Source organism: Monodelphis domestica, chromosome 7 (assembly GCF_027887165.1).
Source record: "Monodelphis domestica isolate mMonDom1 chromosome 7, mMonDom1.pri, whole genome shotgun sequence".
Taxonomy (NCBI): Eukaryota; Metazoa; Chordata; class Mammalia; order Didelphimorphia; family Didelphidae; genus Monodelphis; species Monodelphis domestica.
This window is the reverse complement of record NC_077233.1, coordinates 92,623,817-92,651,315: the sequence shown is the minus strand read 5'-3', so window position 1 is coordinate 92,651,315 and position 27,499 is coordinate 92,623,817. Positions and strand designations below refer to the sequence as shown.

The following is a 27,499-nucleotide window of genomic DNA, read 5'->3' as shown; positions in this document are numbered from 1 at the left end:
CCTCCCCACCCCCCTCCTATAGCCAGAGAGCAATTCCACTGAGTTTTACATGTGTCATTGATCAAGACCTATTTCCATATTATTGATATTTGCACTAGAGTGATCGTTTAGGGTCTAAATCCCTAATATATTCATCCACCCATGTGATCAAGCACATGTTTTTCTTCTGTGTTTCTAATCCCACAATTCTTCCTCTGGATGTGGATAGCGTTCTTTCTCGCAAGTCCCTCATAAGTAAGAATTGTCCTGTATCATTGCATTGCTGCCAGTAGAAGTCCATTACATTCGATTGTGCCACAATGTATCCATCTCTGTGTATAAGGTTCTCCTGGTTCTGCTCCTTTCACTCTGCATGAGTTCCTGGAAGTTGTTCCAGTTCACATGTAATTCCTCTAGTTCATTATTTTCTTTTAGCACAATAGTATTCCATCACCAACAGATACCACAAATTGTTCGGCCATTCAGAAGGCATCTCCTCATTTTCCAATTTTTTGTCACCACAAAGAGCTCAGCTATAAATATTTTTGTACAAGTCTTTTTCCTTATCTCTTTGGGGTATAAACCCAGCAGTGGTATGTCAGCAAATATTTATTGAGTGCCTGGTCTTACACAGAAACTAGAAGCTTTGAGGAATACCAAAAAAAAAAAAAGTTTTTTTGGACCTCTACCCTCAAGAAATTTCTTGATCTTTTAACTTTCAGATTTCTCTCCAATATACCTCTTAGAATCTGGTTTTCCATGCTATCTACTTCCTGACAGGGGTGATGTACTTCAGATTGAGGTCTAGTCAGTGTGGAAATTTGTTTTTCTTAACTATGCACATTTGTCACAAGGATTTTGTCTTTTTTTTTTCTGGGGAGGGGGAAATTGGAAGGAAATAAAATAGATTTATATTACTTGAAAAAAATAATTTTTAGAAATTGTAGTTTTTTCTAAAACTCAGCTCAAATGCTTTTTCTTACTTAGGGTTTTTCTTCTTCAGCCCAGCTGTTAGTACCTTTTTATTTTCATTTTTAATACATTCTGCATATATATATATTTATATATGTTGTTTCCCTGATAGAATATAAGCTCCTTGAGGGCACACACAATTTCTTTTTTGTCTCTGTATTTATAGTGAGGGCACAGAGGTGCTTAATAAATACTTGTTTATTGAGTGATCCACTTCATCCTGCAAGCTACCTATCTTACTGATCAAAAACTTTAAATAGCTCTGAGTTCTATGGTCTAACCTCAACATACCTATATCTTTTTCAGTTTCACTTTACTTTCCATTACCTGATTGCACCTTGTACTGTCTTTCTTCTATACTTTTGTTCATGCCCTTTTTACTTTGAAAGACCCTTTCCTGGGGCAGCTAGATGGACAGAGTATCCGGCTTAGAGAGGGAAGGTCCTGGGTTTGAATTTGACCTCAGATACATGCTAGCTGTATGACCCTGGACAAGTCACTTAACCCCATCTTCTGCCTTGAAAGATAAAAAGTAAGGGTTTTAAAAAAAAATAATTTAATTTTTAGAATATTTTTCCATGTTTACATGACTCATTTTCTTTCCCACTAATCTTCCTTCCCCATTCCCAGAGCCAACAAATCATCCCACTGGGTTGTACAAATGTCAACAAGTAAGGGTTTTTTTTTTTTAAAGCAAAAAGACTTGTCTCCCCAACCTTAAAAATCAGAATTTCTACCTATCCTTCCAAAAGCAGTTGAAATAACACATCTCTTAAGAAGTTTTCATTCTTAAACTCTTGGTTAGAGCATGTATTTAATACTGAACCCAAGAATTATCAGTCTTTTTCCCCTGACTAGATTAGAAGCTCCCCATAAGTAAGGAATCACCTTTTATTTATTTCTATCCTAAAAGCCCCCTTTCATAGGACCTTACATGCAAATATTTATTAAATGAGATATAATCTCATTGGAGAGCCTAAAGTTACCCAGAAAAAAGAATAGTATGGAATAGTTTTTAATTCTTTGCTAGATTGTATAATACAAATGTGCCCTGTAAGGTTAGAGAGAGGCCATGGTGTAAGATAGAGTTGTCTTGTTATTGCTGAGTTATCACTTAGCTACTAAAAATTGAAAGGTCAGTAGAATTGAAAAACTTTCTTGAAGGGAGGACCAAAGAAATAAAAAGCATTTTTTTATCAGCAGACCTTTAACTTTTTGGTGTGGTTTGGTTTAAGAAATTTGAGGGAACAAAACTACACTCTCCAGGATCTGTACATGCTTAGAAATAAGTGAAATGTTTAAAAAAAAAGAAGAAACTTGAGAGAGATACAGACATATATATATACACACACATATATACATACACATATTAAATAGATTTATGTTTGTCTTTAGAGAGATGTGATAGGAGCAGCTCTTAAGGGATAACAGTCCTATCTTTAACTTCATTCTTCCTCCTTTAAAGATGTAAAAATACTTGAGATATGAGTCTTTCATCAGCTGTTTTCAGATATCCCAAGAACCCTTCCTGATCTCCTTCCCCTAACTCTCATTATCAGTTTTTCTGTAATCAAATACCAACTCCTCTCCAGCAGGAAAGGATCACTATTAGGAGAACATCTGATGGAATTTAATTGCATTTTTTCCCATCTGGTGTGTGTCTTCCAGCTCATATTTCTAAAACTTAGCATTTAAAGGGAAATGTTAGAGACTTTAGCAGAAGAGGCATTATTTGTAATTTTCTCCTGAATAGTTTTAAATCTTTAGATACAGATCCCAAGTAGTAAATAATACAAATACTTTCTCTGTAGAAAAGGTTCTTTTAGATTTAAACTATTTACAGTTTCCTGAGGAAATTTGAATTCCATTTCTCCTAATAGTGAAGCTAAATAAATCAGTTATGCTAACTAATAGGTAAACTGGCTTAAAGGAAGAATTTGATTTTTTTCCATTAAAGTTGCTTTTGTTCACCTCTTCATTGGACACATTTTAAAGAAATTAATGGGAATTTTCTTAGGCTTTATTCATTGGGAAAGACTTTGACCAAAATATTTCTTCTCTATCCTTTTATTGCTTCCTGTAACCGTTTGTAGGTGAATATATGTTTGGACTTTGACTTTAGAAAATGAGTGAACCTCTGTGACTCTAGCTACGGCTTCTCCCCAGCTTTTCTAATAGGAGTCCTCAGATGCCAATGCCCAGAGAGTGTTCTGTTTAGAACATATACTCCTCTTTTTTTTGTTGTCTGGATCTTAGTTGCTGTCAAAAGCAATAGGATTTTGAATCCATTTTGCCCTCTTAGTCAGAAATATAGATATAGTTTTAAATGCAGTGAGTTTTCTTGACAATTCTGTTCACAGCACACAATAGCTAAGTCCTAGATCTGAGTTTCTAATTGGAAGACTTGGGGTTCTTATCCCTGCTCCAGCATTTGTTAGCTGTATAATCTTGTCGGGCAAATAATTTTATTTCCTTGAGCTGAAACAGTTGGAGTGATAGTTTCATTTCTTAATATAATAATTTTTAAATCTTAAAATACTATAGAAATTCCAAATTTAATTTTTATCACTAAACCAGTTTATGCATTAAGGAGAGTCTTTAATATGGCATGAAACTTTTTCAGATAGAGACATTTTGCCTAAATAAAAGTGAATCTCTCCCTTACACTTCCCTCTTCTTCCAAATGATTGATCATCAACCTGTTTCTCTAGAATCTCTTGTTGGAATTTGAAAGGATGTTCCCAGTGGCCGTTGGGGCCAGGAATTTTCCAAAGGGGATCGAAATGAAAGTATATCAGTAAAATTCTTTGATCTTTGGGAAATTATTCCCTTTATAATTGAGGAAGGATGATTTTTTAATGATCTTACATTTCATTCCAGATAAATAACCTTGTGCTGAGTATTATGTTTTGTGCTGAGCTTAATAGTATAAGGTCACAGCTGTCGTTAAGACTGAATTAAAGATAGGACTCTTTGGAAACGTTCAAATTCTTTTTCAATATCTTATCTATAACATGTAAAAAATGCATGTGTGGTGATGGATTCTCCAGTCATGATTCACAGCAAGTGTGAATTAGACCACAACATCCTCCCATCCTTCCTTACGCTGGAAGGAAAAAGAAAGAATGGACAGAGTTATGATTAAGCTACTCAATTTCATTCCTTTACCCAAAGGCTGAGTATATTATACTTAAAATATAGTTTCCCAATTCTGTAAGATCTTTCCCCTCATAAAATTTTCTTCAGATCATGTTTCACAGTAGGCACAACAGGCACCTGTGGCTCACCACCCTTCATTCCGTTCTATTACCTTCCTACCTTCCTCTCACCATCTGTCTCTTAGATTTCACCTTTCCCTTTTCTAATCCATCTTCTTCCTTGATTTCTCTAATCCTTCTACAGTTCCCTTGCTTTCACTAATTCTTAGCTCTCTCTATTTTGACCCATGCTCTTAGATTAAGTAGCCATTGTCTTTTCAGCCTTGTTCCCTCAATCCAAGTCTTTTTTTCCTATTCATGGGATAATAATATTAGAGCTCTAAGGGACCTTAGAGAACATATAGTGCAACCCTGTCATTTTACAGACTAGGAACTTACAAATCTTTGGTTTAACCTTGTTTTCTCATTCTCTGCTTTATATACTAGACCCTAGACCAACACAGCTTCCTTGCAAACTACAGCTCACCTCATATGTTAACCTCTGATTACTACTTAAGCCAAGAAGCTGTTATATAGCAATGCTATTCTGTAGCAATATAACAGAACATAGGATGAAAAAAAATGTAAGCTTAAAAGAATTCAGGCAGATGGCAAGTAAGAATTTTTAATAAAAATTGAAACTACAACCTGTATTTTTTCAGGCCACTGATGCTCACTGCCATCAGATGTATCATCACTATGACATTGGTAAGTGTGGGATTTGGATTTGGCTGGTGACAAGTTTGGTGGGCAGATACATTTTTTTAAAAAAAATCTATTTGCAGGGCTGTTATTAATTTTTTCCTGAAAATTTTAAGACAGATTGGCTAAGGCCAGTTATCGTTATCTAATAGACATAAGAGAGATTAATTTTTAACCATCTTTAAATAATATTATTAACAAAAACTATATTCTTTGAGGTTTACCCCTCTCCCCAAATCAGTATACATTAGTACATCACTTGTGAATAGTTGATAAAAGTGCCTGTCATCCCAGTTGCCCTAGTATTACAACTAATAACAGTTGAAGTTGCCCTTTAGTTTTATTTGTTTATTTTTAAGCCCTTACCTTCTATCTTAGAATCAATACTGTGTATTGGCTCCAAGGCAGAGGAGTAGTAAGGGCTAGGAAATTGGGGTTAAATGATTTGCCCAGGGTCACACAGCTGGGAAGTGTCTGAGACGTGTCTCTAGGCTTGGCTCTCAGTCCACAGATACCTAACTGCTCCCTCCCTTTTAGTTTAAACTTTCCAGGAGACCTATGCAAGGTTAAGCTAATGGAAGCATGTTCTCAAATGGCACATAGCAGGTATTTAATAGGTATGTTGACTGATTGTCTATATATGAAGAATAACTAGGTAGTAAGCTTCAGACACTACTTTTTCCATTTTCTTTGTTAGCACCTAACACCCAACCTTTTGCATATAAGTGTTTAAATCACTTAAGTAAATGAAAGAACAAATGGATAAAATGGAATATCCAACATGATTGGTTTTAAATTTCCTTATGCTTTAATTGGAAAAAGCAAAACAAAACTTCTACCTCAGGAAAACTTTCCTCCTTATCCTTAGGTGGAGTTAGAATTACAACTTGAACATTACTTGATTGACATACTGTAGTCTGCTTAGAAATATAGATATATCCTCAAGAAATCCAGTTGAGGAAGTGTTAACTTTTTTTTTTAATTAAACCCTTCCCTTCCCCGTCTTGGAATCAATACTGTGTATTGGTTCCAAGGCAGAAGAGTGGTAAGGGCTAGGCAATGGGGGTTAAGTGACTTGCCCAGGGTCACACAGCTGGAAAGTGTCTGAGGTCAGATTTGAACCTAAGACCTCCCGTCTCTAGGCCTGGTCCTCAATCCACTGAGATACCCAGCCACCCCCTGAAAATGTTAACTTTTGAGAGGGAAAGAAAAATATATAATATATTAGGTAAAAATTATAGACATACAAGTTAGCATGTCACACACAAATGTATTCTGTTCAGAAATCTGATCCTATACGTATATTCTGGGAGTGCTTCATTGAAATTAGAGCAGCACCATTACAGCGGTAGCTGAGATCCTGGGAGCTTGGCTTGAAGGAGCATATTTTAATATTTTCAAGGAACAGGTTACTCTAACTCTTTCTGATCTCATTGTGATGTACCTGGAACACATATCTAGTGGGAGGAAAAAAACATAATGTCTGACAAAAGGTTGCCTTCATTGATTCAATATTTACTTGCTTACCATTTTCCAAGGCATGGTTTTGTGCAGATATAGCTATATATATGAATAAAGTAATAATGACATTGGGGAGTATAGATGTGCTACGGTCAAGGAAAGTGTGATGAGAAAATTTTAAGAGAGAAAAATGAGGTAACTTTGCTTCTGCTGGAAGTTAGAAAATGTTTCATGGGTAAAGTGGTCTTGAAAGAAGGAAGGAATTTTAACAGGAAGATGAATGCATGAGCAAAGAGGTCTGGAAACAAAATAGGGGAAGTGAGGTCAAGCATTAGAGAGTTCATTTAGATTATTTTGGCTGGATCAGAGTGTAATGGAAAAGAAAGGTGGACAGAGCAGTCAAAGGCTTGCAGGGAGTCTTGAAATGGCAATAGTTTAAATTGATTTTTTTTTTTTGCCAGTTACTGTGTCATACTGTGCCATCATCAAAGAACCTAGTGTTCAACCACAACTGAAGTAATAGTTGTCATTGAAATATGCATTGTGATTATTATGTACTAGACTCTGCTAGGGGTTCTGCTTTTCACCTGAGTATTCATTTCAGCTTAGCAAGTATTAAGCATTTGTGTCCATGTGCAAAGCTCTGTACTAGGCCCTGGGGAAAAGTATGATAGGGAATTTGTGTTTCTGTTATTAGTTCAAACTGGATGATTTCAGGAATGTTTAGTTGCAGAATCTTTAATGGAGGTGTCTTTTCTTGGGTAATGTTTATATAGAACAAGCTACCTTTTGTATTGTCTGGTTAAGGCATATACAGTAACAAAATGTGTTTTGTGATACTTTTTCACATCAATTGATTGGACACTGAAGTATGAATTAGCTTTTTTGAAGATCTTTCTATATTGGAGGTCCTTGTTGACTCACTAAGAATTTAAAATTCCCACCAGTGTGTCAGTTATCAGTGTCTTCCATAGTTATTAACATTAGTTTATAGTTCCAGTAAACTTTTAAAGGAAAATACAGTCTTTTGCATTGCTTTTTTATGGGAGTTGTGAATTATTTACACAAAGTGGCTCAGGCTATTAAAGGATTTAAAGGAAATGGTTTTGAATGTGACTTGGCCTTCACTCTATTTTAAATGAAATTATAACCTGTCCAGAGATTTCATGCTAATAGAGTTAATTGTAGATTCACTCAGGAAAGAATGATTTGATTATAATACTCTAGTTAGGTCCATGATGGGTCCAGTTCAGAAATACCTTTATTCTTGCAATGGTTCAATATACCTTTTCTGAGCTATTCTAGGCAAAGTCCTTGAATATAAGGAGTTTAGTAGGGGAGACAAGGCATATAGAAGTGAAGTGACAGTATAAGACTACCATTTGGCTATATCACAAGCCAAAATATGACTGATGCCCTAAGAAGGATACAAGATGAGGTTGGAACTGGAAAAACTGATTTGGGAGAGAGCCTTGGGATTTTGTTGTATATGTGGGGGAACAGGTGTGAGGGGACGTTGCACATTGAACCTAATGAATAAATATATAGCTAGACCATTTGATTCATTTGTATAAAGATAGTTCCTTAGCATGCAGTGATTTTCATCTTTATAATTACTAGTATTTGCCTGGCACTTTTATTCTAAGAACATAAAAGTTTTAAATATATACACTGCCAGATTCTGCCTCACAAGGGGGGAAAAAATTGACTTCAATGAGAAATACCTTGTCTGAAGTCACGAAGCAAGTTGAAGTAGAGCCAGAAATAGAACTCCATACTTTTGATTCTTGATTCATTCCTTTTCACTAAGACTCTAAATTGGTAGACAGAGATTATTCTTTACAATAGATTTGCTACAAAGCTTGAGAATTTTTTTCTTTAGTCCAGAGAAGGCATTGTCATGTATTTCCCTGAGCTCCAGAATTACAGAAGCCCAGAAATTCATCAGGAATTTGCCTTTCCTCATTCTATTTGTTAATGTGTTCTCTCTCTTGTACGCTCTCTCTCTTATATTTTATTCCTTTGTGTATATATTTTGTAGTTTTATTCCCCTTGCATATTTTCTGCCCCCCTTCTACACTTCTGGGATTCTTAAGAGTCCTCATTTCTGCTTATTATCATAGAAAAAATTGGTTTTGAAACTCCTAGTGTTTTTTACTACTGAGCTTTGTGTAGAAATAATGGGTTGATTTAGCAGCAAATACCCAAAGAGGCTGTTAAAATCAGTTTCCATTTGCTTAGGGGTTTGGTGCTTGGCAATACCACAGGTTGACAGACACTAGGAAAGGGGGAAACCAGGTTGAAGACAGAGGGCTAATTTTATATATTGGGTTTATTATCCCTGGACTATCAGTATGTTGAGATGTTTAGATAATGTGATAGCTAAAATTGAGTTGCTTTTCAAAGGTCCAATGGTATAAACACATGAATGGTTATTTCTTAGGAAAATAAGAATTAACTCCTGCCAGATTTTCCCTTAAGTATGTTGCTAAACTATGTGTTGGTGCAAAATTCTCATTGTCTACCTTTATCTGCCCTGGCTTACCAGTCCTTCCCATGAACCATACTAAATACTCCAGGATTTGACCTGTAGTAGAAAAAAAATTGTAGTTAAGGAATAAGTTAACATTCTATGCTTTTACTATGAGCTTCAAGCCCAACCACTGTTACTTTTATATCCTCAGTTTAACTGTTCTTCCCAACTTGAATTTCAGCCTCTGATTTTAAAGGAGTCTGAATTTTTTTTCAGATCCAGTTGTTATATTTGTGAATAACACAGATTATAAATAATATTTCGTTTAGGAGATTTGTTAGCTTTTGAACTAAACTTTATCAGTCTTAATAGCAACTGTTTTATAATGGGCTAGATATTAGTGGTTTGCATATAGGATTTATATTAGAATATGTTCTCTGAAAATGCCAAAATCAATAAAAAAAAATAATGTGTCTCCTGTCAAACTTGATTATTAAGTAATAAACATATCTGAAAAATTAAAATTTTTGAGCCATTGTTTTGAGTGATCTTAATACATGTCTTAATGTTTAATATAGAATCCCAGAGTTGGAAAAGACTCTAAGTGTCATCTAATCTAACCTGAACCAGAAGCATGACTCTCTTGTGAAATGTTCTTGAAAAATGATCATGAAAATCTCAGTGACACTGACTTCACTACTCTCCTGAAGCAGCATATTGCATTTCTGAACAGCTCCAGTTATTTGGAGATGTTTACTTTTCACTGAGCCAAAAACCTTCTTCTCTGACTTTTACTTCTTAGTCTTTTTCTTTTCTCTTAGACTAAGGAGAAAAAGCCTTAATTTCTTTTTAATGAAAATTCCTCATATATAAAAATAGCCATCATATTAAATGTATTTTCTCTAAAAAGCCTCAATTCTTCAAGCAGCCCTCAAATAGCATAGCTTTTTTTAATTTTTTGCCTCCATTTCCTTTTGCCCCATTTTTAGTTTTTAAGGAGTTGATTTGTTTAGTGAATCATTCTCTCCTGCCCCCCCAAGCTATTGAATTTTTATTTTATTTTTAAACTTCTTTTCAAGTTCTGATATCCTTTAACACTTCCTTTTGAGGCTTCAGTAGTTCCTTTTTAGCATTATTGTCCTCTTCTAAGTTTGTAGCATTTTCCCAGCTATATTCAGTATTTCATGTTACCATTTCCCTTGTTGTTTCATGTACTGGTCTGGTTCCAGTCTGCTGGTTCACTGCCAAGTGACTTGGGCTGGACAGGTCCCCTGCTCTGGGCTCTGCTGCCTCAGGTGCTCTGCTGCCACATGAGAGTGTTTAGTTTCCTGTTGTTCTTGGCCCCCAATTCTGCTCCCTTATAGGCTCAGGCACTCTGCTACTACCTGAGAGTTTCCTGCCTTCTATACCTATAGAGTGGCTTAGGCTGGGTGCATTCACATTCTGCAATTGCTTCTGGTGGCAGTCAGAGTTGCAGTGTTTTGGGCCGACCAAGTTCTGGTTCTTGAAGATACTGTGCTGCCTGGGCTATTTTCTCTTCTTACCCCAGTGAAATGTGTTCCTCCTGCTTTTGTTTTGAAACAGAGAGTGTGAGGGTGTGTGTGTGTGTGTGCGCGTGTGCGTGTGCGTGTGTGCGCAGTATGGTATAATATGATACTACAGATAATTACCTAAGTCAGAGAAAAACAAGGTTATAGCATTATTTATTCTGAGCACTATATGTCTTATGAGTCCATCCTAAGATTGCATTATCACATCACATTGTTGAATCATAATATGAGTTTAATGAAACACTTTTTTTCCCCATAAAAATTGAATTCTTTTTAAAAAGTTAAATTTTATTGATTTTTTTTTAAATCTGCAAAATTTCCTTTGGTATCTCTCTTTGCTCTCGAAGAGCTACATCATATAACAAAGAATACTTACAGGAAGTGGGGGGGGTGGCAAAACCAATTAATTCACTGGAGGGGAGATCTGAAAATTTATACAGTGTTTCACATCTGTGGAACACATAACTCTGCAGAGGTCTCTGAACATTTCTTTGTCTCATCTTTCGGACCAAACTTTTCTTTTTAATATTGTAACATTTACTTCTGATTGTTTTGTGGTGGTTCTTCCAATTTACACTTGAAGTTATTTGTATTTAGAGCATTCTTGCATATGATTGTTAATAGTTTGAAATTCTTTTGTTGTTGTTGGGAACAGGAAAATTGTTTATGGCATTTAATTATATGTCTTTTGGAGAATAGCTTTTGGTTTTAACTATATTTGTTAGGTATGTATATTGACTACCAAATTCATCACAGAAACTTGGTACAAAGATTTTTTTTATTCAACTGCTTTCTTTCATGTCCTAGATGCATTTTGTTTTTATAAGCTCATGTAAATCAAAGTCACTTATTCTTTTGTAGTTGCATTTGTCCCTTCTTTGTTTGAATTCATCTCTTACTCATAGTTGTGAAAAGTATATGACCTGCTTCTCTTCTGATTTTTAAATTATATGATCTTTCATATTCAGGACATGCATCCATTTTGAATTTATTGTGGAATATAGTATAAAATGTTGATATAGACTTAATTTCTGCTTGAGTATTTTTTCAGTTTTCCCAGAGTTCTTATTAAATAGGGTGCTCTTTCTAAAGTAATTTGTTTTCTTTGGGCTTATCAATTTCTGGCTTATTGAGTTCTATTATTTCTAATTCTTCCTTATCTAGTCTGTTCCATTGAGCTATTTTTCTATTTTTAAACCAATACCAAATGGTTTTGATGACTATTGCTTTGTTTGAGGTCTGAAAGTACTATTTCCTCTCATACTACCTCTTGTTATTTTTTAATATTCTAGATCTTTTGTTCCTCCAAATGAATTTCATTATTTTATCATGTTTTATGAAGTGTCCCTTTAATAATTTGATGGCTATAACATTAAAACTAAAAACAAATATGAATTGATTTCTAACCATGTTTGTATAGTTGATTTTTTTTAAAACCTAAATTTTGGCTTATTAGGTTTTCTTCAATATTCTAACCTGTTAAGATCTTTTTGGATCCTAATTCTGTATTAGCCTTCTATCTTAATGCATATCTGAGTTAGATAATATACCATCTATGTCTTCATCCAAATAATTGATAAAGATGCTGATCATTGTCTAGATGAGAGCGGAGTCACAGTGTCATCCTGAAGACCTCTCTCCAGGCTAACACTGATCAGCATTTCCAGTCCTCTCACTGCACAAATTCTGAATCCATCTAGTTTAGCTGTACTGTTGTCTTGACCCCAGGTGTCTCTTGAGGTTCAGGTAGTCACAGATTTAGACCCAGAAGGGACCTTAGAGACCATCCATTCTACCCCCCTCACTTACCACACATTGAGGCCCAGCAAGGTCACAGAAGTCATGAGGTCTGAACTTGAACCCAGATCCTCTGGTTCCAAATTCAGTACTTTCTCCCCTGCAGTCATGTACTCTCCTATTACTGTGTCTTCAGAATCTGCCAGATTCCCAACTGAAAGCCAAGTGTATCTTGGATATGATATTTTCCTGATTTGCCAGCCCATGTCTGACATTTTCCCCAAGTTGAAATGCTTAGAATTCATCCATTCTCACCTCTGCTTAGAAACCTTAGCTGTCTTTAAGGTTTGGGTCAGTTTCTACCTTATATGGGAACTAATAACTGATTTCCCCACTAATAATATTCTTTGCCTCATCTAAATATATGTCTAGAATCTCAATAGGATGTAAATTCATTGACAGTGGGGACTTTGAGACATTCCTGTGTGATAGATACTCATGACAATTTTACTTCTGTCTTTCCTTCCTTCGTCTATATATACTTTTTTACTAGGATTTCTCCTTAAGTTTCTGAATTTCCACTCAGGGAAAGGAGCAGATTTTCTAATTGGACAGTACTATTCCACTGCCTTTTTTTTTTTAATCTAATCAGTTCATTTTTATATAAGCATGTCCTTCAATTTCCCTATTTTTGTGGGTTTTAAAAAACATTTTATTGATGCCTTTTGATTTTTGACATTAGTTATTTCCAATTACAGTTGTTCTCCACCACATAGCCCAGGGGATTAACTTTTTTTTTTTTAACCATTCCTGTCTCAGTAATTACTCTAAGATAGCAGGGCAAGGACTAGGCAAATGGAGTTAAGTGACTTGCCCAGGGCCATACTGCTTAGGAAGTGTCTGAGGCTAGATTTGAACCCAGACCCATTTGGCTCCAGGCCTGATACTCTATCCACTCTGTTACCTAGTTTCTCTAGATCAGTGATGAAGATCTTTTTAGAGACAGAGTGCTGTGCCCTGCCACCTCCCACCCCTGCATCAAGTGTTGAGTGTGCCCTGCCCCAACCCTTACCCCACACTGGGGAGGGAGAAAGCAATCCTATTGAGCTGCTGAGTGGAGGGGTGGGTGAGGAATGTCATTATTATATCTATAAATATCAAATTATATCTAAAAATTAATAGATATAAGTTAAGAATCCTTTGAAAACCCCATGGTAACAAAGAAAAAATGGTCAGCAAAAATTCTGTGAGTCTAGAGATTCAGAATTTACTAGAAAGTAAGTCTCACACCTCCATACCAGAAACGTGTAAAGGGAAGGCCAGACATTATATCTTATTAATTCAGATTTGATGTTGGGCTGAAATGAGACACTTTTCCTCCTGACTGTGGAGTCTTTTGACTCCCTACTCTTCAGACTTTTTCCACCACAATTCAGCTGCTTTCTTACCCTTAATCTTCTCTCACTTCCTAGAGCTTTCTTCTCCTACCCACTTCTTCAGCTCCCTTTTATGAGTCGTCTTTCCTCCTTAGACTATAGCTCCTTGAGGGCAGAGATTGCCCATCCTTGTATCTCCATCCTCAGCAGTTAGCACAGTGCCTGGCACTTGTTGCCTTGCATGCCTGCCATTGAACATCTAACAAATGGAAGTTTATCTAGCCCCAACATAGCAAAAATAAGCAACAAGGCTACAGGATAATGTAAACCCCTCTTGTTTCCAGATAATATCTATTCAGCAGAGCGGAGTGTAGTAACTTCTGGAATCTTCAGATATCCACCATGTCTTAGGGATCTGATCCTATAGGTAACCTGGAAATTGCCTGGAAATTACTGATCCTTTAGGTAACCTGGAAATTGCCTAATAAGCCAGAGACTCCAAGAGACTGTTAAGCTGAAGCCAGGAGCTTTTTGTCTCCTTTTCCTAAGCCATGTTGGAGTGGGAAGGAACCTTTCAGATACTGGTCCTAGCAGTAAAAGGAAAGTGTATTTTGTCATCTGAGATTGGTTGCTAAACTTATGGATTTAAATGTCTTGGTGTCATTTTTGTTTGCATTATTGTTGTCATTGTGGACATGGTTCTGCTGATCCTTTTCTCCTTTGTGTGTTTGTTTATACCAGTCTTCCCATGTTTCTTTGAATTCCTTGAATTTGTCATTTGTTTCCCAATGCTATTCCATCACACTCTTATACCACAAGTTGTTTAACCATTCCTAAAGAGTTAATCTTTTCCCTTCCTCTGATTTTTATTGCTACAAAAAAAGTGTTTTGAATATTTTGTTAAATGTGAGACCTTTTGTCTCCAGAAGTGGAGAGAAATCTTTTTATGAAGTAGGTAAAATGTGAGATGTAAACAAAGCAACACTTGAGACAGGGCTTGAATTAGGAAGACATTGATTATTGAAGTACAGAGCTCTTGAAGTGACTATCTTGTTATTTATTATGTTTCATCTTTTAAGTTTCTCAAGTAGATGGTTCCTTACAGTTTTTGTTTCTGTGTTGTTATGCTTCTGAAATATATAATTCTAGAAAATAAATTATTTGGCCAGGTCGACTGCCTTTTTTATGAATGTGAGTTTCCTGATCTGTAAAATGATATGGTTGAATAGTAAGGATCTTTAAAGACCTGAATTCCAAAGTCGTTTAAGTGAATCTATGATTGTATAAAAATTAGCCATTTTAACAGCCATGAGGCAAATTACATTATCTTCAATGTTTAAATACCATATTGCAAGTTGTCCAACTGAAACCTACATTATAATAGCTAATGATTCGGGAATGGATGACCAAATACATTATGGGAAATAGAGACTTATATAAAGTAATGCAAAGCAAGATTAACAAAACTAAAATGATAAGCAGATTATGGATGTGTGTTTATGAATGTCTGCATGTTTAAACAAAGGTAACAGGAATCCATGGTCTTAGAGATGGAACCAAAGCAAGCAGTTCTTTTGTTTGGCCAAGATGCTGAATATTTTATATGATTTATATGATATATATATATAGATTCCCTCTCTCCCCCTCCCCCTTTATTTTGTATGTTCTTTTTTGGTTATTGTTATATTATATATATAATTGTTATTGTAATAAAAACTTTTTTAATTTGGAAAGTTTTATTTAATAAATTTAGAATATTTTTCCATGGTTACAAGATTCATATTCTTTCTCTCCCCTCTTCCAACCCCCTCCCATAACCAATGCACAGTTCCACTGGGTTTTACCTGTGTCATTGATCAAGACCTATTTCCATGTGATTGATATTTGCACTAGGGTGATTGTTTAGAGTCTATATCCCCAATCATATCCCCATTGACCAATGTGATCAAGCACATGTTTTTCTTTCTGTATTTCTACCCCCACAGTTCTTTCTCTCTGGATGTGGATAGTGTTCTTTCTCCTAAGTTCCTCAGAATTGTCCTGGATCATTGCATTGCTGCTAGTAGAGAAGTCCATTATATTCAATTGTACCACAGTTATCAGTCTCTGTGTATAAGGAGTCTTTTGCTCCTTTCACTCTGCATCAATTCCTAGAGGTCGTTCCAATTCACATGGAATTCCTTATTATTATTCCATTATTCCTTTTAGCTCAATAGTATTCCATCACCAACATATACCACAATTTGTTCAGCCATTCCCCAATTGAAGGGCATCCCCTCATTTTCCAATTTTTTGCCACCACAAAGAGCTCAGCTATCAATATTTTTGTACAAATCTTTTTCCTTATGATCTCTTTGGGGTATAAATCTAGCAGTGGTATAGCTGGATCAAAGAGCAGGCAGTCTTTTAAAGCCCTTTGGGCATAGTTCCAAATTACCATCCAGAATGGCTAGATCAATTCACAACTCCACCAGCAGTGTATTAGTGTTCCATTTTTGCCACATCCCCTCCAAAATTTATTACTTTCCTTTAATTAGCCAATCTGCTGGGTGTGAGGTGGTACATCAGAGTTGTTTTGATTTACATTTCTCTAATTAGAAGAGATTTAGAGCACTTTTTTCATGTGCTTATTGATACTTTTGATTTCTTTTTCTGAAAATTGCCTTTTCATGTCCCTTGCCCATTTATCAATTGGGGAATGGCTTGATTTTTTGGTACTATTGATTTAGCTCCTTATATATTTGAGTAATTAGATCTTTGTCAGGCTTTTGTTATAAAGTTTTTTCCCCCAATTTGTTGCTTCCCTTCTAATTTTGGTTGCATTGGTTTTGTTTGTACAAAAACTTTTTAATTTAATGTAATCAAAATTATTTATTTTACATTTTGTAATTTTTTATAACTCTTGCTTGGTCTTAAAATCTTTCCTTTCCCAAAGATCTGACAAGTATACTATTCTGTGTTCACCTAATTTACTTATAGTTTCCTTCTTTATATTCAAGTCATTTACCCATTTTGAATTTATCTTGGTGTAGGGTGTGAAATGTTGATCTAAACCTAATCCCTCCCATACTCTTTTCCAATTTTCCCAGCACTTTTTATCCCAAAAGCTGGAATCTTTGGGTTTATCATGGATGATCTTGCTGAGGTCACTTACCCCAAGTCTATTCCACTGATCCTCCCTTCTGTCTCTTAGCCAGTACCATATTGTTTTGAAGATCACTGCTTTATAGTACAGTTTAAGAGGTGGTACTGCTAGCCCCCTTCCTTCACATTTTTTTCCATTATTTCCCTTGATAGTCTTGATCTTTTGTTCTTCCAAATGAAATTTGTTATAGTTTTTTCTAATTTAGTAAAAAAGTTTCTTGGTAGTTTGATAGGTATGGCACTAAATATGTAAATTAATTTGGGAAGGATTGTCATTTTTATTATGTTAGCTGGTCCTACCCATGAGCAATTAATGTTTTTCCAATTGTTTAGATCTAGTTTTTTTAATTGTGTGGAAAGTGTTTTGTAGTTTTGTTCATATAATTCCTGTGTTTGTCTTGGCAGATAGATTCCTAAGTATGTAATAAAAACTTTTAAAGTTAACCAAAGTGTTTGGTGGATAGACTTTCTAAATCTATCACACTTCATAGTTAAAAGAAAACTCAACGGTCATCTTAATCAGATTGTACATTTTTACAGAAAAAGAAGAGTGAAAGAAGGGAAGTTTACTTACTCAATCAGAATTAGTGACAGAACCAGATATAGTACCTTGTTTATAGAAGGCTCTTAATAAACAGTCATTTAATTTAGTTGAAGACAAGGATCTGAGTCTTCTTGATTCTTTGCCCTTGCATTGCACACCCTTTCTTACTCCTGTGGTGCCCATAGAGCAATGACAGTCATTTAATATTATTCACATTGCATGTGTGATTTCTGGGGTCTAGAAGTTAGTTTATATGCATCTAAGAATATTTAGTGCTCTTAGAAAGATACGGTCCTAGTTTGATTGCTCTTCCTCTTTTTTTTTTTTTAGGTGTCTCATTCAGTGGCTAAACTTGTATTAGTTAATTTCCACTGGCAAGTCTCAGAGATACTGGAAAGGTAAGTGTTCGGGTGAAAAATGAAAAATGTTAGTCTGTTTTTTACAATTGTGAAAACAAAGCCACCACTAACTTCATTCTCTTTTATTACCAAGAAAATCACTGTTATAGTGATGTTTCTTTTTAAATGGTAGGACTTGGAGTTATTGGAAATGCCATTTCATTTTTCAGCTGTATCCTCCCCTAAGAGCAGAGTCCATTCTGTGGATGGCAAGAATGTTAGGACTTTCTTATCAGAAAGTGGTCAGAGTGTAGGATCCAGGGATAGCAGATAAGTGCAATAATATCAAAGGAAAACTTCAGTTTTTCGTTTTAAATTGCTACTCAGAAGATCTACTTGGCCACATTTAAACCGTTTGTGAAGTTTGCCCTTAGTTTTGAGAATCACTAATATACCATCCCTGCCTGATTCTTTAAACTTAGAAGCTGTCTTATCACAAATGATGCTATTCCAAATTGATGATCTTCTTGAGTCATCAAATTATGTAGTGAAATCTAATTGTGATTCTACATTATGCTTCTTATGTAATGTTTGTTTTGATCACAACATTCATTTAATGCTATCATTGGATTAATACTCCTCTTTGAGGCTATTTAGAGGGTCCTTAATTTTATAAAACCTATTCCCTTTAAAATTTAATATAAAGCCCTTCTTGTGGCATTTCAAGCTTTTCATTACCTGACCCCTTCCCTGCCTTTCCAGACTTCTCACACTTGATTCCAAACTCCTCTATAGCTATGTTGGCCATTTCCTACCTTGCACGGGTTGCCTTCTTCTGATCCATACCTTTTTGGGTTTCCCATGCCTGGAATACTCTTCCTATTATCTCACCTCTGTCTCTTAGCTTTCTTGAAAACTCAGTTCAAACCCCACCTTTCTCAGTCCTGTATCTCCATCCTTCTACCCCCATCCTCTTCTGTCAACTGCTAGAACTGTGGGCATGTGGTCTTCTCCATTAGATTTCGGTTTCTTTAAAAGTTTGAATACTGTTTTATCCTTTCTTTATACCTTCAACACTTAGCACAGTGTATGACAGATGGTAATAAATGCTTGCTGACTGACTAGTTACCCACCTCTTTGTAGAATGCTAAGTGTAGTAGTCTCCCTTAGAACCATAGAATTTCTTTTTATTTTTTTTCCAGTTATATGGAGAAACAATTTTTGACTATTGTTTTCTAACATTTTAGGATTCAGATTTTCTCCCTTCCTTCTCCCCTTTCCAAGGCAGTAGATAGTCTTATATAGATTATACCAATACTTTCATGCAGTGCATATTTTCATATTGCTCGTCATGATAGTAGACATATCACATAGATAATAAAAATCTCATGGAAGAAATAAATGGGAAAATGGATTGCTTTGATCTACATTCAGACTCCAACAGTTCCTTGTTTGGTTGTGGATAGCATTTTTAATGAGTTCTTTGTAGTTATCTTGAAAATGTATCTGCTGACAATGGTTTAGTCCTTCATAGTTGATGATCATGTAATATTTCTGTTACTATATACATTATTATCCTGGTTCTGCTCACTTCAATTTGCAGCAGATCACATAAGTATTTCCCAGTTTTTCTGAACTCACCCTGTTTTTGTTGTTTCTTACAGCGTGGTAGTATTCCATTATAACCATATACTACAATTTGTTCATCCATTCCCCAAGTGGTGGACAACACTTCTGTTTCTAACTTTTTGCTGGGTGGCTCAGTGGATTGAGAGCCAGGCCTAGAGACGGGAGGTCCTAGGTTCAAATGTGACCTCAGACACTTCCCAGCTGTGTGACCCTGGGCAAGTCACTTGACCCCCATTGCCTAGCCATTACCACTCTTCTGCCTTGGAGCCAATACATAGTATTGGCTCCAAGACAGAAGGTAAGGGTTTAAAAAAAAAAAGAATCATAGAATTTAAAGTTGAATGGGACCTTAAAGGTCAATCAATCAGTCACTAAAATATCTTTGAGAACTAGCCTTTGGGACACTAAATATTTAAACTTCTAATGTAAAGAAATGTTATTGTGAAATAAAGAGCACTAAATTTTATATTAAAGAACCTGGATTCAAATCCCTCATATATTCTTTTGTATCTCTATCACTGAGAAAACCATTTGGCCTTTCTGGGCTTCATTACATTGCATCTACAAAATGAAAAAGAGGCACCAGATGTCCTTAGTTTCCTTTTCTCCCTAAATTAGAGATGCTGTGATCTCTTGGGGTAACCTTTTCTAATGTGAGACAGCTCCACTTACATTAGTTAGGAAGTTCTTCCCCATGTTTGGACAGAGTCTGCCCCCTCATCCCTCATAGGTTCTAATCTGACTTTTTACAGCATGAAAAATAATTTTGTTCTTTAATCTATATATGACAAATATTCGAAACCAACTATCATGGATTTTCTTTGTCTTTTCTACATAAAAAATAATCAGTTTCTTCTGTCTTTTCTCATATGGTATTGATTTGAGACAGTTCACCCTCTTCCCAGGTACTACTATAAACCATCATCTGAGTTGCCTCATGCACGTACTTGAGTTGTACCAGTGTCACTCTGAAAGTATTATTATGCCTAATCCTTTTTAGGGTTTGGTTAGGTTTGCCATTTCCTATAATCGAGACTGTTTATACCAAAGTATACTGATAATGCATTAGTTTTTTTAGCAGACACATCACATTGTTGACATAATAACTCTCTTGACGTTAATGTGTGATGAGTTACTAAAACTGGAAATAAAACCAATAACACTGTGAGAATGGTTCTTAGTTTTCTGTTTGAAAGAGGGCATCTTCAACTCAATAAGGTGCAAAAATAATTCATTAGGAATGATTCTACTTCTACTTGTATTCATAATATTGCAGTTTAGAGACTAACTTTCTCTAAGTTTTGTATCTCAAAATGCTTAAAGTACTGCATAAGCAGTATCTCATTACAGATTAGTGTATAGGGAAACAATTGAAAGCATAGTAGATTAAAATGGAGAAAAAATATGCTTTTTCCTAGGAAAGGTTTTTTTTTTTTAATAATTTAGAAAATGGCATTTAAAACTTTAAGAAATATATAATGGGGGCAGCTAGGTGACTCAATAGATTGAGAGCCAGGCCCAGAGATGGGAGGTCCTGGGTTCAAATTTGGCTTCATACATTTCCTAGCTGTGTGACCAGGGCAAGTCACTTCACCCCCATTGCTTAGACCTTACCACTCTTCTGCCTTGGAACCAATACACAGTATTGATTCTAAAATGGAAGGTAAAGGTTAAGAAAGAAAGAAAAAAGAAATATATGCCAGAACATTCAAAACCTGGTTCTGATAATTTGAAGCTTGTGAACCTGGAAAAGTCACTGCATGCTTTTGATAACTGTTATATCATATACTAATTCATAAAAGGTTTTCCATCCACAACAATGAACTTTTCATACTGACAGTCTCCCCTCCCCCACTATTGAAATCACTTATCCTTGGATTTTCACATACATGATTTATGCTTTAAATATTTTTAAACTTTTGATGAGGTTTAAATTCATTATCTCATTTGAGGTATTACAGGGATTATATATATTTTTTACAGATGAGAGAACTGAGACTCAGAATTCCTAGGAATGGTTTAGAAACCAAAAGGAAAAACATATTACTTTCTTCTTTATAGCCCCATACAGTTTATTCAGTCTTTTTGGCCCACCATTTCTTTGTTTAAAGAGACATATTTGATTGTGTTTGGGTTCCTACTTCTTTTCCTAAAGGTAAAAAAAAAAATCCATTTTTTGTCTTTTAGACACAAGTCTAATTCTGCTCAGCTGTTAGTTGAGGCCCGAGTTCAGCCCAGTCCATCGAAACATGTGAGTACAGACAGTTCTCCCTTTACGTAAGTGGCCCTTTAAGCAGACCTCTACATAAAGCAGCTTTTATGTAATGCAAATTTGCCTGATGACCTGGGGAAGGGAGGGAGGGAAGCAGGAAAGGGGATTCATGCCTGGGGGAGGGAGGAGGGCTGGCATACTGTTCAAAGACTTGTTGGAGCTTGGTACAGAGAATTGAGAGCAGGAGAAAGAAGGCATGGGAGCCAGAGCCAGCTACATGGGGCCTGCATAGATCTTACAGGTTCAAACACAGACGAGAGGATTGGTGGCATGCAGGGGTGGGGGATAGATATAGAATACATAAGCACAGATGGTGAAGAGACATGAGGGGGCCAGAAGTGCAGTGGGTCAGAGGAGTAGGGCGTAGGTCTCAAGCCAAATCAAGCCCTAATCTAGTGGTGGTCTCTCTGCATGTTCCTTCTTTTGCTTTCATGTGGAGGGTTTTAGGAGGTTGGTTTTTGCTGGGAGGGTTCAAGACTGTGGAGCAGGAGTGGAGAGAGAACACAATTCTGTATAGTAAAAGTAACATAGGTGAGTTTTTTGGAATGTGGATTTCTTTCAGAATTCTTTGCATAAAGTCAAATTTGCGCGATGCGAATTTGCATAATATGAATTTACGTAAAATGAGAACTGTCTGTATCTCCTTCTTTCAGGACCACAGCTCTTCTTTCTAAATTTATATTGCTATTTGGAGACTCATTTAACACCATTAATGTAATAGGACTTTGTTTAGAGTGAGACATGCTGAAGATGTTTCCTCTTTCAAATTCAGGCCTTAATCTTTAATTATAGCTATTGTACAAAAATATTTTCCATGCAAATGGGGAATAAATTAATGCCATCCTTTGAAATATGTTCATCTTTCTCTGTCACTTTCATTATGTATGTATACCCTGTGCTTCAGGCAAATTAGATCATTTATTGTTTCCTATACATGTCTTGTGCTCTCCCACTCTGTATCTTTGCTTATGTTGTCCCCTGTAAATAGATCACTTCATTTCTGCTCCCATTTCCGCTGAGTCCATCATACCCATCCTTCAGGGTCTGTATTAGAGGCAATGAAGGTTTCCTTGATTTAATTCCTTTTTCCAGCCAGTAGCAGTAATTTTTGGTGTCTTCTTATTCCTATAGAACTTTGCATTTTACTCATGTTAGCACTTCTCTTGTGTTGCCTTGTATTGTGGATATGTGTACTTCTGTCTTCTGTTCCTCACTCGATTATGTGCTCTCTGTGAGAGCAAGACCTATTTCTTGCTCATTTTTGCATCCTCCACAGTGCCTAGATACTCACAAAGTATGTGTTTTTTACATGAATGAAAAGCCAGGTCACACAAGTTTTAAGTATATCATCTCTTTGCCACATAAGGATAAATTGTGAAATGAATCTTGCAGAAAGTGGTCCATCCTGAAAATGATATTCCATGATTTTCACACAGCATTTTTTATCTCTAGTGGCAAGGGGAAGAGGAGGAGCAAATCTGTGTTAACTAATTTCCACATGCCTTGGAATGTGCATAACTACCTTTTGCTAAGAGACAATCCATATTTTTGCATAGATTAAAAAAAAATTTAACTTGAAAAATGATCATGAAATTATGTTTTAGAGAATGGCAGAACAGACGTACTCTTTACCAATAGCATTTGATGTCTGCCAAAGTGGGATTTTAAACAATCATGGCAAACATGTCATTTGTTCTCTAGTGTTTTCTGATTAGAATTAGGATCTCCTTAGGCAGTCCATAAATATTAGTGTTCTGGCATATTGCTTTGAGTTTGTGACAGAATTCTTGTCATGTAATCAAAGGAACTCAGATTTAAAGTTGAAAAGGAAACTTTGAGAATATCCTTCTTTTATTTGAGGAAACTGAGACCAAAATAGGTTAAATGACTTGCTGGTGGTCATACAAGAAACAGAGGTGGAATTCAAACTCCAGTTTTCTGATTCCAAATCTTCTGCTTTTCATACTACATTGATGCTTTCTCTGAGGAACAGGTATGCATGAACCAAGACTTCCTAGTCCTTCCTAGCTTGAGACTTTGAAATGCAAGGAAGGAAAATTGATGCATAGGAAGGGTTTGAATTCCATAGGAAGAAAGCTTCTCTTATATAAGTGTAACTGCTCTGGGAATTGTGTGGAAATTTGAAATTAACAGGAAGCTCTGTCAGCCTATGATGACTTTTAATGCTTGCTGAATGTAGAGACTATACCAGCTTGTTATGGTGAGTTGAAAGAATCAAAAGATATTCTCTGTGCATTCTTGAGTTTTATACTCTAAATGGAGAGAGAAAACAGACAAAGACAAAAAAATCTTTAAACCAATAAGGGAACTTCTCATTTCATATGATCATAGTCCTGGAGGGAGCCTCTCATCCCCCATCCCCTGTCCCATTAGGAAGCTGAAGCCCTAAGAAGTGAGATGACTTGCCCCAAATCCCACAGCTAAAGAGATAGGGAGAGAGGCATGACAGGTAGCCTAAGCCATACCCAAGATAGGATACCTTAGAGGAATCTAACAAAAGGAAATAGGAATTTCCCAAGTCTTGTTCCCTACTATGGACTATGTCTTTCTTAATGTCAAGTTTGTCTAATACTACTGATGCCTATAAGGTCTTGAATAAAGCTACAGCTTTGATTTAGGGTAATGTTTACCGATTCAATCCCTATTTTGTATAGGACATGGAAGAACAATGACTTGCTTTGAGGTTACCAGCCAAAGCTAACCAAAATTATTCCATAGCTATTCTGACTTTTGAACACCAAAACAATAATTGGATTATCTTAACTTGTCCCTAAAATAATTCTTTCCTGTCCTCACTTAGGAAGGTGACAAGAGTAAAGTTCTAAGATATTGAATTTCAAGTCTATTAACATTCAATCATGTATCTTCAGTAAGGAATGTCTGCAACTATTTTGTAGACTAATTAGTTATTGCCTTTTCCCAGGTAATGGTACATTCCTCCCATCACTGTGCAGTGTGCATGCAGTTTGTCCGAAAGGAAAATTTACTCTCTTTGGCTTGTCAGCACCAGTTTTGCCGAAGCTGTTGGGAGCAGCATTGTACAGTGCTGGTGAAAGACGGTGTAGGAGTTGGTGAGTTTACTGTCATTTGGACTGAAATTTAGAATTAACCTTTGTCTTGTAAACACTAGGGAGAGTTTTGTAGATAGTGGGTTGAATTTTCCTTTGTAAGTGGTTTGAAATATTTTTATCATCACTGCCATTCCAAGAGAATGTTCCTTTTACTTTTAAAGTAGTATGTAAATTAAACTTACTTGATAACTGGTTCTTTTTCTTCTAATGTGGCTTACATGTTACTGAAACAAAATTAATTCCATTGTCAAAATTTCATTCTGCTAGGGGCATCTAGGTGCCTCAGTAGATAGTGAGTGAGCCAGGCCTAGAGATGGGAGGTCCCAGGTTCAAATCTGGCTTCAGGCATTTCCTAGCTATGTGACCCTGGGCAAGTTACTTAAGCCTAGCCTTTGCTGCTTTTCTGCCTTAGGACCAATACATAGTATTGATTCTAAGAAAGAAGGTAAGGTTTCTGTTGTTTCTTTTTTAATTCATTCTGTTCATGATTATGAGCTGAACTAAACTAGACCAAATATAGACCATTTCCCTTACTCAAATCTAGTTTCTCTAAAACTTGTGTGTTGCCTATAATTGATTTATTTTCCATGTATGTCTTTCCTTTTTTTTTCCTTTTTCTTTCAGAGAGTTCTCATTTTGTTGTATAGGCTAGCTACAGTTGGGCCAATACTTTTTATTTTATAATGCCTGAAAAATGTTTAACATGAGTGCTGGTGTTTATGTAATGTTGAAAAATTTTCTATTTGCACGATTTTGGCAACAAAATTTTATCCTTTTGGTTTTGGCTATGGTCATGAGAAAATTCTTATATTGATAACAAACTAATAGGTTGTCTTTCAATGCTAATCTTGTGTTATTCCCCATGAAAACTGATTCATCCTGTGATACAGAAAAACTACATGGAAGTTCATACCTTTAATTTTCATGTATATGCCTATGTTGGTATTTCCTAGGAGTCTCCTGTATGGCCCAGGACTGCCTTCTCAGAACACCAGAGGATTTTGTGTTTCCTTTGCTGCCCAGTGAGGAGTTGAAAGACAAATACAGGCGCTACCTCTTCAGGGACTATGTGGAGGTATTATTTTTAACAATCTTGACACTTTTTTCCTTTCCTTTGCCACTTCTTTAAAGTTTTGACTGTGGGCTAGAACAGTGGACACTATGAGAGAAGCCAGTTGGAATCAGGAGGTACTAAGCCCAAAAGTTTTTTATCATTCCTGGTTTTCTCCAAAGAATTATTCTTTCTCATTGCTGTTTATTGATAATTTTTTGTTTCTGTTACCCATAAATTCCTGAGTTCTCTTCCATAACCGTTGTTACTACTTTTGAGACATATTTATGCCATTTTTGGACTTAGAACAATTCTCTGGGTGACTCAGAACAAGTCACTTGGGTTTTGAGCTTTGAAGTTTTTGTCTGTAAGACAAGGGTTGTGATCTTTTTCTTGTCTGCCTTATGGTCAAAGGCAAGTTACCATTATTTTTGTCCTCACATAGCTTCATCTATCAGGTAGCACATTTTAAACAGATGCAGAAACTAAATCTGAAAGAGATTGAGAGACACACAACTAGAATAAAAGCCAGGTCTCCTTTACTTTTCAATAGAACACATGCAGTTCTCCTTTTTGGTTTTCTCCTTTGATGATTTTCTTCATGTTGGTGCTCTCCAGTTACATCTTGAATAACTGGATTACTTTTTAATTTTAATTTAATTTTAATTTTCTGATTCCCAATTTTTTTTCATTTGGCATTTAATAAACATTTATTATGGACAAAGCACTGTATTGGTGGAGCTACAAAATAAAATAAGACCTAGCCCCTCCTTATTTTTATAGAACTTATGAGCTGTGGAGTTAAGAGGCATAAAGGACAGATACACAAGAATATAATAACTTCTCAATAACTATATGTCAATATAGAACATATTTGCCTAAATGAGCTAGAAAGTACAGTGGGAGGACTTGTATCCTATAGAGTTGCCAGAATAAAATTAGGCATCCCATTTCCTACACATCTACTTAAGCAAAAACTTAACAATTGTGCCAGACCTAATAATGACCTAGAAATCCAATAAGATTAAAAGAAATTAAAAGGATAAGCATAGACAAAGAGGAAACAAAACTTTTTTTTTTGCAGATGATTTGATGATTTACTCAGAGAACCCTTCCCCAGAAAGTCAACTAAGAAACTAATCTGAATAATTAATGGATCCAGCAGAGATTAAAAAAATAAAATAAACCCATATAAGTCATCAGTATTTCTGTGTGTTACCAACTATTTCTGTGTGTTACCAACAAATTCCAACAGGAAGAAATAGAGAAAGAAAAATTCTATTTAAAATAAGTCTAGATAGCATAAAATACTTGCATTTACCTGCCAAGATATGCCCAAGAACTGGATGATCACAATTGCAAAATAATCTTTGCAAAAATAAAGACAGGTTTAAATAATTGGAGAAGTATTGATCTCTCATGAGTTGACTAAACCAATTCATTTATTTGGTGCTATATCAATCAAACTACCAAAGAATTCTTTTAAAGAGCTGGGAAAAAATAACAAAATTCATCTGTGGAGGAATACAAGGTCCAGATTACCAAAAAAGTGGATGGGGAGCATTTTAGCAGTTCCAGATATCAAACTATACTAAAAAGTTATAATCACTAAAACAATTTGTGCTGAATAAGAAATAATGGTTGATCCATGAAACAAATTAGGGACTTATTATACAGAAGTGCATAAGTACAATTGCCTAGTATTTGATAAACCCGAAGATTTTAGCTATTAAGGCAAGTACTATATTTGGAAAACTGGAAAGTAGTCTGGCAGAAACTAGACATTAACATCTTACATTGTATGCTGAGACATTTCAAATAAGTTCATAAGCAAATTACTAGGATATGGAAAAAAAAATCCTGTCAGGTCTTTGGATAGGGGAAGAGTTCATGACCAAACAAAAAATTACAAAATAGGTAAAAATGTAATCAAAATTATCAAGAAATGTAAAAGTTTTTGAACAAGCTAGTGCAGCTAAAAT

At 35.6% G+C, this 27,499-nt stretch overlaps 1 protein-coding gene across 1 annotated transcript in view; it reads left to right on the top strand.

Annotated features, from left to right (window-relative positions):
• ARIH2 (ariadne RBR E3 ubiquitin protein ligase 2) overlaps window positions 1-27,499 on the top strand; it is a 66,682-nt gene that overhangs the window by 21,846 nt on the left and 17,337 nt on the right. Inside the window, exons 4-7 of the mRNA XM_056805089.1 lie at window positions 17,466-17,533; window positions 21,290-21,353; window positions 24,319-24,466; window positions 25,420-25,541. Coding sequence (XP_056661067.1) covers window positions 17,466-17,533; window positions 21,290-21,353; window positions 24,319-24,466; window positions 25,420-25,541 — 402 coding nt within the window. The remainder of the gene's footprint in view (window positions 1-17,465; window positions 17,534-21,289; window positions 21,354-24,318; window positions 24,467-25,419; window positions 25,542-27,499) is intronic.